Genomic DNA, 12,064 nt, shown 5'->3' on the forward strand with positions numbered 1-12,064 from the left:
GCTACAGTATTTTAAAAAGTAAAGCTTCTCCTAAATACTGTTCACTTAGCAATATGGCTCTGAATGGATCTTAGGGAAAATCTTTTAAATGGCATAGAAATTTACTCAGGTATAGAAAAAGATTCTTCATGCTCACATCTCATTTACAAAAAAAAGTTTTTTTCAAAGAATAAGCTATAAACAGCAGTAGTGTGGCTTGTTTTTTTCCATTTAGGAGGGTGGTGCCGCTGTGATCCAGTCTCATAATGGACTCTGTCTTGCCCTGATGCTGACCACACTGCTATAACACCATTGCTGCAATTTTTGCCCATGTCATCCATAAACTAGTTGATGAAACAAATGTTTCTCAGAACTTAACATTCCACAACCATTATCCACTCAGTGGTACAGACAGAGGCCACGAATACAGCTTCTATCAGTTGTAAATACATTGTCAGAAAAACGTTACGGTCCGGGTAACTTTCATTCCCCAATGTACAAAAAATGAAGTGTAAACATATCTGCAAAGATATAACATAGTGTTTAAGTGTCCAACTGTATATTTTAAAGGTACACTACATTAGCTTTGCCAGCGGAAATGTGTAAATTTGTAACTTTTTGAAGAAGAAAAAGAAAATAAAAAGCCTAGAGACAAGACCAAGAATATGGAGGTAATGCAATCACAGAATGTGGCACAATTATACACTGTAATTCATCAGTTCATCTAATATTTTATCATAATAACAACAGTAGCAGCCATTAAAATAAGTGCAAATGTCTATGATATGATGTCTAGATTATGATTTGTTTTGGTAAATTGTATTTCAATTGTATTGTAAATTAACAGACCAGCAATGCTAAAATACAAGATATGTGTGGTTTATTTACATGCATTAACCTTTTTGTTTTACCAAAAAGTAATATTGACCATAACATTTTATAGAACTTTCACATAGATTTTTTTCTAAGACATACCTTTGAAGGTGTCACCCCAGTGACAGCTTTTTCACCCTGAAATGTACAGTATTCTCTGTGAGTGTATGACTTATAAACTGCCATTCATTTTTTTAAACCTTTTATCCAATTTCTCAGAAATACATCAAACAAATATACCAAAGTATTTGGTAGAAAAATAGCTCAATCTCAGTATGGTTATTTTTTACATTTTTTGCTGACGTTTAACAATAGGACAGCATCCCATCACCTAAAAGAAGCAAAAGTGGTTCATCTACAGCACCTTTATTTTTAAAAATAAGTATCGAAAGAACTTCTACAGCCATGTCATGCAATGCATTTACAAATCAGTTAGTCACAAACTGACAAATGAGATCTGTGCCAAACTTTATGGAGTTTTAGTTTTATTTCACATCATCACAAGAAATTTAAGTTTATACAGCTCCTCTAAAAAGGCAACCCACAAAAACCAAAGCAATTCTGAATATTTTATTTAAACTATACCACCCGAGGAACAACTGTTATCTCTCATTATAGTATCAAAATCAGATTCTGGATGGACAGCACAGGAAGTTAAGACTAATGTTTTCCACATCCTGCACTTACACCACAATATGTCGATGGGCTCAAATCTCCAGAACATTCCCTGTGGCTATTCATGCGTTCCATGGGTTTGGTTTTCCCTATCACAATGTATGCAAAATAGCAAATCCACAGATATCCTTTTTTTTTTTCCTGCTGACCTGCCAGTCTCCTCTGCTGTCCACCCACATCCTTCTCCAGGCTTCTAGGCCGTTATACCTAGACTACATAGACCCACAGTGTCTTAGTGGTTTCTTCCAGACAAAATACACTAACAGCCTATATTCCGCATGTTAACAGCCTCGTCTTTCCTGCTCACCCATGGGCCAGTGACCCCCACATGCAGAGGGTGGGGGGCAGCAGAGATTCCTGGAATGTGAGAGGCAACTGAGACAAGCTGGAGTTGTGTAACAACAACCCATGCCTGCTGACCTAGAAGGATGGGTGGAGCCAGCTGTGTGATATCCAGGGAATATAAATGAGGCCAAACAGGGCTGTTGAACACTGACAAGCACCTGTGGCTGTGTGTTCACTGCTGGGATTGCTTTGACTACCTTGAAGCCTCCTTGATTTTGCCGGGAAATCTGAACAGAACACAAAGCAATGGCCCTGTACACCATCCTCCTCTTCTCTATTAGCTGGTCTGCAGCCCTGCATGAAGGTAAGAAGCTGTTCTGATTAAGAGAATTTCAGTTAGCAAGGGATTGAGGTTGTAATTTTGTTGAACTTTATAAAGGATAGCAACATGAATTTGTAGTTTTCTTTGTAGAAAAACCAGTTTGTTCTAGAAACAATGAAAGGAAAGCTTTCAGTGACAGCTCTTTCATAATAATAGAAGCAGAGTCAGTGGTTACACCTGAAAAAGAGTTAAAGCACATACTGATTTTATCTTGTTTTTTGATGCTGCAGATATAACATTATAACTCTCATAAAGGTTTTATGATTTGTGCCTAATTGTCCTATTGCATTCTTTTAGCAACTTGTAGTTGTGTTCAAATATAGAAGGTTGAGTGAACTTTATTTTCATTTAAGTGCTGATAACCCATGTATGCCATAGTGATATTTACAACTATGCTTTATGTCTTTCAGTAACAAAAGAGAGAGAGAGAGAGAGAGAGAGAGAGAGAGAGAGAGCTTAAAAGAGTCAATTTGACAAATTTTCAAACCCAATGATCAAGTGGCCAATTTCCCAAACACAGATTAAGCCAGATTTTTAGCCAGTCACACCATAAGTGGCGACACTCTTTTGAAAAGTCACTAATCTGTCTTTGTCCAGAAAAATAGCTTTTAAATATAATCGTTCCTGGGACTAAATCCATGATTATGTAAGATACATAATTTGCACAGCATGGATAGAACAGAGTAATATTATAAATCAAAGCTGAGATATTCAGTGGGACACATAGGGTTTTTCTTCATTCTGATGTGCAGCCAGAGATACCATTGGAAGCAGTTGGCCTGTGGTAGCATTTGACCGAACAGTGTGTCCTCCTTCCATCCTCCAGGGTTAGGCTTGCCTGTGATTGGCCAGTCAGATGTAAGTGGCCCGGAGCATGCGCGTAGAGTGCGGACCAAACGATGCTCCTGCAACAACCAGCTGGACTCAGAGTGCCATTACTTCTGCCATATGGACATCGTCTGGGTGACCACGCCTAGGTGAGCACAAATATGCACAAATGCACAATGTACATACATTCAGTTCAAGCTCAGTTCACTTCAGTAAAAAACAAGTGCAAGGCAAACGTGAAAAGGCTCGAAATAGCAAAGGTAACAAAGAACAGTTCATATGATACTGTAAGCTGGAACTGCTCATACCATATAGGTTTAATTTTCTAATAACAAATTAACATTGTGGTTCAACGTGAGTCAAATATGACATACTCGAGGTACCTACTCATTTGAAAGGATCATATTGTGGAAAACAGCAGAATTTCCCTTCCTTTTTTCAAAATAAAAGTTTGATGTCGTTTGTAAAACACTGCAAGTTTCAAAATGTACTATTCATTTCAAAGTCCAAATAGTCTGCATTTGGAAATGAAGGTGCAGAAACAGGCTATTTGGAATTCAAATGCCCATTTATGCAGAAGCCATGAGAAATGTTTCAGCCTGGAGTAATATTAGTATTATTAGGCATAATACAGGGCAGCCAATCAGAACAGACATCATTTACATATTTCATTCTTAAAGGCTTACAGAAAGGCATTCTTAAAAGTCACTTTTCTTTGTAGTCTGCTTAATTCAAAATAATAAAGAGAGGTTGGATAATTGTCATGTATGAAATATATTATGACTGTTCTTAGCATGTAAAACTACAACTTAAATGGGATTCTGGGGAAAAAATAAATTGATAAAACATATAGGATATGTTCCCTTTAAATAATAACAGCTCCTAGGCAGCTGCTGAATTGTTTTATGCTATCTACCATGTACTTTAGTCATGATCAGAAGTAATTCTGAGTAAGGCCTCCTCAATTATCAATGTATAGAAAAACTGGAAGACAATATGTTTCACTATGTTAACTTCGCAAAATAGTAGAATTATAGGCTTTTTCAGTCCAGCACTGTTTACTACCTAAACATGGGTCATATTTTCTGTGCATGTCACTGCATAACTGTAGACCAGAGTGTATTGAAGTCTGCACCAACACATAGACGATGACTATAAGGAGCTTGCTTGATGCACACTCAACAGTGTTGACACATTGCTGTAATATCTGATGAAACTGTACACCCAGTATCAGAGGAGTGGTGTCAGTGAAAGGGGGTGTGTGCATTTCTTGTCACTCAAGCTATGAAATAATTTCCTCCTCTGATTGTTGCCACTTATCTCCTGTCATACTGCCAAGGCCACATATCTGTTTTGTTGTAACTTGGCTATAGTTCCGTGATAGATAAATAGATTATAACCTGTTCTTTGGTTTTCCCTCTACAGTAAGACAACTGTTTATGGCTTGGGCAGTCCAATAGCTCGATGGCGCAGATCTACAGACCGCTGCCTGTGCGCAAACCCTGCTGACCAAACCTGCAACAGCTTCTGTGTCCACCGGTGAGAGATGCATACACATGAATGGTGTGCTCATACATCTGCTTTGAGAACTGAGGTGTTGTGTGACTAGAAGCACACCAGTCTGTTGTGACTGGCTACAGCTGAGATTAAGGAGATGAGGAGAGGAAGTTTAGTCAGGGATTAGTCAGGGACAATTCAAGACCAGGAGCTATACAGCTTGATGGAGAAATGTAAAATGGTTTGTCACAACTGGAAGCAATTAATACAGTCTTTTAGCCTAATTTTAAATGTCTGTTCTAATGTCTCCGGCCATGTCTAGCTGAACTTCAACACTGAAAATATACTAGTTGGTTTTTTGCTTTAAATGCATTTTCTTCTGGGTTGTCCTATTGACATTTCTATATTCTTTTGTACAAGAAAACAAATCATTGTGCTAACTCATTTCAATTATGCCACATATTATCATTCAAATAGAGTCTGTATGACAACATTTATACCTGAACTTTAAAACATACAACTGCAGCTAATGTTGACACATTTTCAGTTTGTAAGTCAAACAGAAGTTGCTTTTTTTCTAATCCCTTCCTTTTGACCCTATTCAGCTCAAAGAATGTCGCTGCCATGCTGAAGACTCAGTCTAAACCAGTACAGGAAAATTCTGACCTCCAGCCTGTCTTAGAAAACCTGGACAATGCTGAACCAGTGGTGATCATTGAGGGAACTGAAGATAAAGCTCGTGCAAATGTCCTGACATTCCTCAGGTGGATCCACAGTTTCATTCACAGATTAGCTCATCTGTATCTTCAATCCCAGTCAGATTTTTTTTAAAATTACATATTGTTTCTATCTGTCCACAGAAGCCTGATGAAAGCTAAGTTCCAGGCCATGGAGAGAAATGTTCGTCATAGTGAAAGGGGCGCCAAAGCCCATAAACCAGGCTACAGCTAAACCCAGCCTGGAGACAGCAGCAAGAAGTGAGAGCACCTGAACAAAAGACGACCCTCATGGATCGTAGGGCAGCAGAACAAATATGTGTCACGAGTTGGAGATGGCACATACAGAGCGAAAGAAAAGGCCTGAAATGGCAGTGGTGGTGAAGTTCATGATGGTAACCAAGGCCTTTAAGGCATGGCTGTCTGTTGTCGTCAGGCAGTATGGAGGCTGGAATGTCTTGTAATGCAAGCATCACTGTAATGCAACCACTTCTTCGAGTGGTTAGCCACCAAAAGAAATACTGACAAGAATTCCAAAGCCATGAAGGAAAGGGGAAGCTCTGATATTGTCCTGTTTTACATTCCTATAGAAAGCAATAACTCAGAGAACATGTGTAATCTTAGTTTGAAAGGAGACAAAATGGGAGAGTCACTGTTAAAGGTAGTGTAACGAGGATCCAAATGTCTTAGGACTACATTTGTAGAACATACCATTCATCACACTGAAATATTTCCTGGTCAGCCTTTACAATAACTTCAAATCTCACTGGCTGTTGTGAGAGTTGTTTTCAGCAGTGTGTTTATACTGTAGACTAGCTGTTTGTTATCTGTCATAGCAACAGCTTACAATAGAGTGTGGTTTACTAAAACACTTTCCTAGTTATAGAATAGCAGGGGAAACATAATTTATTTCTAATTACTCATCAAGACAATGTCACTGAAAGTAATTTTAGACAGCTTGCAATTTAGAGCTTGCATGAAAGTACAATTGAAACCAAGCTTGAAATGACTCATAAGGTTGTGGGTTAAAGAGAGCTGGACAGTCAAAGGAAAGCTATGCTTGGAAAGTTGAGCAATTGTCTTGGAAGAGCTTTTTGAGGGACATACCAGCATGTTTGCTGTGTCAGCGTGTTTACATAGTGGGAGTTATGTTCATGGCATAATAGCTTTGCTTCGGTTAAGCTATAGTGAAGAAGTACATATTCTTTGTAAGAATTTACTCAAACTATTCACTTGTGTTTGTTTAATCTTTAAAAGCTGCACATGTATATTAGACGTGATATTAGTAAATGTGTTAGAATTTCACCAATATACAATCTGTAATTTTGCATGAGTTTTAAAATAAATGATGAAAGTGTGTGATTAAATTACACAATCCTGTTTTATTTCTACTGTTAAAGTCTAAACTGAACATTTAGTACAGTATGGGCCATTCCCTGACCCAGATCATGTTTAAGTATTACGTGTGTATTATGTTAGACTATGTCTGTATAGTCTAAATAGGCTTTTTCATGGTGAAACATTATTGACATTGCAATCTAGTCCAAGACTACGCTGTAAAAAAAATATATCACATGTTACAACATATCAAATGTTGAAACTGAGAAACTTTATTGTTTTTTGAAAATATATGCCCATTTTGAATTTAATGCCAACAACATGTTCCAAAAAATTGGGATGGGGGCCACTGTGTTGCATCACCTCTTCTTTTAACACTCTGTAAGCATTTGGGAACTGAGGAGGCACTGCTGTAGTGAGTGATATATTTCCCATTTTTGTTTGATATAGGACTTCAGCTGCTCAATAGTTTGGGGTCTCCTTTGTCATATTTTTCATTTCATAATGCACCAAATGTTAACAGTGGTGACAGGTCTGGACTGCAGGCAGGTCAGTTTAGCACCCAGACTCTTTTAATACAGAGCAATGTTGTTGTAATACATACAGAATGTGGTCTTGCTGAAATAAGCAAGGCCTTCCCTGAAAAGGACGTCATCTGGATGGCAACAGATGTTGCCAATACATGTGTGTATCATTCAGCATTAATAGTGTCTTTACATATGTGCATGTCGTCCATGCCATGTCCACTTATGCACCCCCTATACCATCATGAACACTGGCTTTAGAACTATGCACTGATAACAAGCTGAGTGGTCTTTAGCCCGGAAGATTCAGTGTCCATGATTTCCAAAATGAATTTCAAATATAGATTCGTCAGACCACAGGACACTTTTCCACTTCCCCTCAATCCATTTTAAATGAGCCCAAGCCCGAAGATGGCGATGTTTCTGGGTCCTCTATACATGATTTCTTCTTTGTGTTTTAGAGTTTTAATTGGCATTTGTGGTTGCAGCATTGCACCTTTTTTATAGACAGTGGTTTTCAGAAGTGTTTCTGATCCCGTGCAGTTATTTCCTCTACAGAATCATATCTGTTTTTAATGCAGTGCCACCTGAGGGCCCAAAGATCTTGGCCAGCAAATCTTATTTTTTTGCTTGTCCCTTGCATACAGAGATTCCAGATACTCACAATCTTTTAATTATATTATGTACCATAGATGATGAAAAGCAAATGTTGAGAAACTTTATTCTTGATTGCACTATTTGCCTGCATAGTCTTTCACACAGTGGTGAACTCCTCCCCATCTTTACCTCTGCAAGACTTAGCCTCTCTGGGATGCTATTTTTATACCCAATCATGTAACTGACTTGTTGCAAATTAACCTTCATGTTTTTGTAAGCACTACCCAACTTTACCAGCCTTTCACTGCAGCCGTCCCAACTTTTTTGAAACGTTGTTGGCATCAAAATCAAAAAACGTGCATATATTAAAAAAAAAAACAATAATGTTGTTGACAAGTGTCAACATTTGATATGTTATCTTTGTTTTATTTTCAATTAATTATAGGATTTAAATGATTTGCAAATCATTACATTTTGTTTTATTTACATTTTTCACAGCATCTCAACATTTTTGGAAATGGGGTTGTACCATAAAAAATGGCTGGACAATACTGTTGAAATCTGGTTGTTAATTTACAGCAATATTTCATAGTGGAGGCTTAATCCATGTCCATGAAACTGGCACTAAATATCCAACTGTTTGTGGACTCCTGTTCATCCAATGTTTTTTCAGAGGTCAAGGGCATCTTTTTCTCTTTTCTCTGAAATCTCTACACTATATGTTGGTCCACTGCTGTGAGGATTTCACTGCATTCAGCCACAAGAGCATTACTGAGGTCTTTTTGTGATCATTTTTTAATTTGTTTTCACTTTATCACATTACAAAACTGCAGGAAATAAAAAAAAACCCTTACCTTTATCCAGAAGTCATGAATATCCCCACATTCCTACACCATGTGCAAAAATGTTCCCATTGGTTGTTGTGAAAATGGTTGCAGTGGGGATGTTCTGCAATTTTTGTAAGAAAGCATTTTTATGATGTCCAATATTACTTATAACAATATTTAAAATAGATCAGTTAATGATTGGAGTTCTTTGATGCATGAAATATGTATCCCCATACCATGTTCCAATCAATTGTATCAACAGATAGTTCTTTTTCCCGACTGAATTGACTGAATTGGGAGCTTCTTATACAATGTTTCAGTGAGATGAGAATATATAGTTGATACAAGACCTCATGGTGGCACATTAACAACCTTACTATTTTTTACTGAGGTCTTGATAGTAAAGTGTGTTAGATGATTAGCTGTAGACCACAAACACCACTCCAACTCTTCCCAAAGGTATTGAATGGTGTTCCATCACTCCAGAGAGCGCAGTACCACTGCTCCACAGCCCAGTTGCTCCACGGCCCAAGATAAAGCTCAGAGGGAGCTTTATACTCCTTTAGCCAATACTCGGAATTGGGCATGGTGAACTTAGGCTCATATATAGCTTCTCCAGAGCTTCCCATTCCCATTCAAAATATCTCTGAAAATCATTGTAGGCATAAAAAATATAAACAAGAATGCACAAATCTTTAGTTGTTATTTAAATTCTTGTATGTATTTATTTATTTGGTAATGCTTGATTCAAATGAGCAGTGGCGAACCTTTGCGCATGAATGATACAAAAAGACAAAAACAGTGACCCAGTGGCTGAGGTTACTTCTGTTTGTTTTTCCTAACTGTAATTCATTTGTGATTTCACATGTTTCACAAACTCATGCTCTTGAGAATAGGAGCATTCCACAGCCAGAGGAACAGGAAGAATGCCTGTATGCTTATTAGGACAAGGTAATAATAAAGTGAGCAGGTGAATAAGGCAGGAAGCTGTTTGAAACCACATGGGAAAAGAAACAGTAGACAATGGATTTGTGAGAACAACAACATGCATGGTGCTTTCCCCTTCCCTTCTCTACTCTCCACCTGCCTGTGTGCCAAGTAGATCTATAGGGAGATTTCACTGTGCACATAAAGTCTCTGTCTCGAATCCAGATATTTACTTCTTATATCCTGTTTGTCTGAGTTCAAAACCTTTAAAAGCACTGGATAAATTAAAGACAGCAGACAAGTGAATTGTCAGAAGTTACATTTGTTCTTTAGCAGAAAACATTTACTTTAAAACTTTACTAAAGCCCCAACAATTAAATGTAATATCAGATTTTCCAGTATGTAGTGTGCTTCTCACAATCCAAATAATCCCAGACACACTCAGTAATGCTGAGGCTCCAGTGCTAAACTAAAGAAGCAGAATTCGCACATATCTTAGTTGATCAACTACATCTAGGGTGAGGAGAATATGTGCAAAAATGATTTTCAAACCCCCTTTGATAAGCTAGTGAGTTTAATCAGGTGTGTGGGGAGCAATACCTTGTGCTGGGCATTGGTCTTCCAGGACCAGAGTTAGAAAACACTGGTCTAGGCATTTCAGGAAGCCTGTAATGATCTGATCTTGATCATTTGGGAATTTTAGATGCAAGCTAGCATTTATAGGCTTATTTTGGATTGACTTCAACCTAATTAAATACACATGCAAATAACAGTATATGAATGAGATGACAAGTAGTACACTATTCACTCCCTGATGACTGTGAATTCACACCCCTACTCATCAATTAAAGTGGTGTTCAACGTGCTCATCCGAATGATAAGAATGCCCCCACTCTTAAACTGATGACTTGGATGACTTGCATATTGGCTGCAAATCAGTTGTGTTTTTTTCCACCTGGCAGTGTGGTCAATATGTATGCTTATGAATCCATGATCACACATTTTGTTGTCATTTCCACTGCCAAGTGAGCCATACTATACCTGAGTACTGGCACCGAATCTGGTTATCCTTCTTACCAAAGTGACAAGCAAGAACATATGGGCAGAGCTAGTAATGGTGCAAACCACAGAAGTGTTAACGTTACTGTTAACACGAGATGTTTGCGTGAGAATCATTTCTAATGACAGCCTACTCTCACAATTTGGTTATGTGAAGGGAAATGAAATGAGAGGCAGATGTAAGTTTGGGTCAGAGCGAACTGCGGGAGAAAAGTTCTTTTTATGTGCAGCATGGCTTGGTCCAACTTCAGCCTGTTACTAAAGCACAACAGCTTGCTGTTGCTCCATAGCGGTAAACACTACAATGTGTTTAAGAAATGATCCAATGGTGATTGGAGACAAAGTGAATACTACCCTATATCCTAAGAATATTGACTATATTATTTATATTGATGTTGTTTTTATGATACTACTTTAGAAATACTCATTACTTATGATATTACTTTAGAAATTATGTTTTAGGATCTATTCTAATCATTCTAACGAGAATCTCCATATATTTAACAGAAGTGTTTAATTATAGGGTTTTCAATTAAATTATCATTCATTATCAGCAATCTCTTCTTGGCAACTGCTACACTATCTTTCTTACCCCTTAGCTGTGCCTCCAAGGCTGTCAGTCACTGCTGTCCCATAGTCAAAAACAGGAAGTCTTCACATTCCATCTAGATTTCTGCCTCCGCAATGTGAGTGATGGAGAGAATGACAGGAAAAGTGCATCAGAATCAATGAGAGGAAGCAATATGAAGTTGTATGAAGAGTTGATAATAGAGTTATTAAACTGTGACTGTTATTTTCACCTTTCAGTGAACCTGCAGACACAAATGTGAAATGTATCATTTATTTTGAATGTGCAAGATGTATCCATCTCTTTCAGTTTGAAGTAGTTTAGAGGAAATATTGGGAATGCATTATTTTCTAAAAGGTGTTTGAATACCATCAGGGATTACATCAAAATCAACAGCAACAACTATGTGAGTGCATTGAGAAGTTGGTTTGTAGACATGACAACCGAGGGACCTGATGTAATACTTGCTGAAGTGTAACTGTCTTGAGGTGTGCAGGCACTCATGGAATCATTGATTAGTAACCAGAAAAGATACAGTACTGTGCAAAAGTCAGAGACCACCCTATTGTTTTTTTCATTTATATATATATATTTCAGCATCGGAAAAGCATTTAACATATATTTAGCATAAAACTACCTAGAAATCTCATCAACTAAATATTATATCAATATATTTTTTCAGTACTTACCGTGTCTACTCTTTGCCTTTATTAAGACTGCAGTTTTTTTAGAGGCTAGGTTTCTGTTTCTCAAAGAAATCTGGAGGGATTTTTCTGTACCTCCAAAGTTCCGTCTTAATTCAGTTTTGGAACCAAGTTGGATTTTCTCAAATACATTCAGTGATGATGAGATCTGGTCTCAGGCGGATTGATATGAGGGCCCATTGATCTGCGGACCCTAGCAGTCTTTGTTTGATTTGCAATTTTTTTTTCAGGATCTGCTTCTTGACAGCTGAACATCCTTTCAGACCCACAGTGTTGAGTTGTCTT

General features: G+C 37.7%; 1 protein-coding gene across 1 annotated transcript; it reads left to right on the forward strand.

The window, feature by feature from the left end:
• The first annotated feature begins 1,987 nt into the window (after positions 1–1,987).
• Positions 1,988–6,564, forward strand: LOC108443424 (endothelin-2). Its single transcript, XM_017724078.2, has 5 exons — positions 1,988–2,176; positions 3,021–3,171; positions 4,448–4,561; positions 5,125–5,283; positions 5,380–6,564. Exons 1-5 carry the CDS (start codon positions 2,119–2,121, stop codon positions 5,468–5,470), a joined length of 573 nt encoding a protein of 190 aa, XP_017579567.1. The 5' UTR covers positions 1,988–2,118; the 3' UTR covers positions 5,471–6,564.
• The last annotated feature ends 5,500 nt before the right edge of the window (positions 6,565–12,064 follow it).

Source organism: Pygocentrus nattereri, chromosome 3 (genome assembly GCF_015220715.1).
Source record: "Pygocentrus nattereri isolate fPygNat1 chromosome 3, fPygNat1.pri, whole genome shotgun sequence".
NCBI classification, from domain to species: Eukaryota; Metazoa; Chordata; class Actinopteri; order Characiformes; family Serrasalmidae; genus Pygocentrus; species Pygocentrus nattereri.

Bases quoted from the DNA above. Each gene is read 5' to 3' on its own strand.
- LOC108443424 (XM_017724078.2), top strand. From the start codon at position 2,119: ATGGCCCTGTACACCATCCTCCTCTTCTCTATTAGCTGGTCTGCAGCC. The intron at 2,177-3,020 runs GTAAGAAGCTGT...TCCATCCTCCAG, and splicing joins GTCTGCAGCCCTGCATGAAG to GGTTAGGCTTGCCTGTGATT. The intron at 3,172-4,447 runs GTGAGCACAAAT...TTCCCTCTACAG, and splicing joins GTCTGGGTGACCACGCCTAG to TAAGACAACTGTTTATGGCT.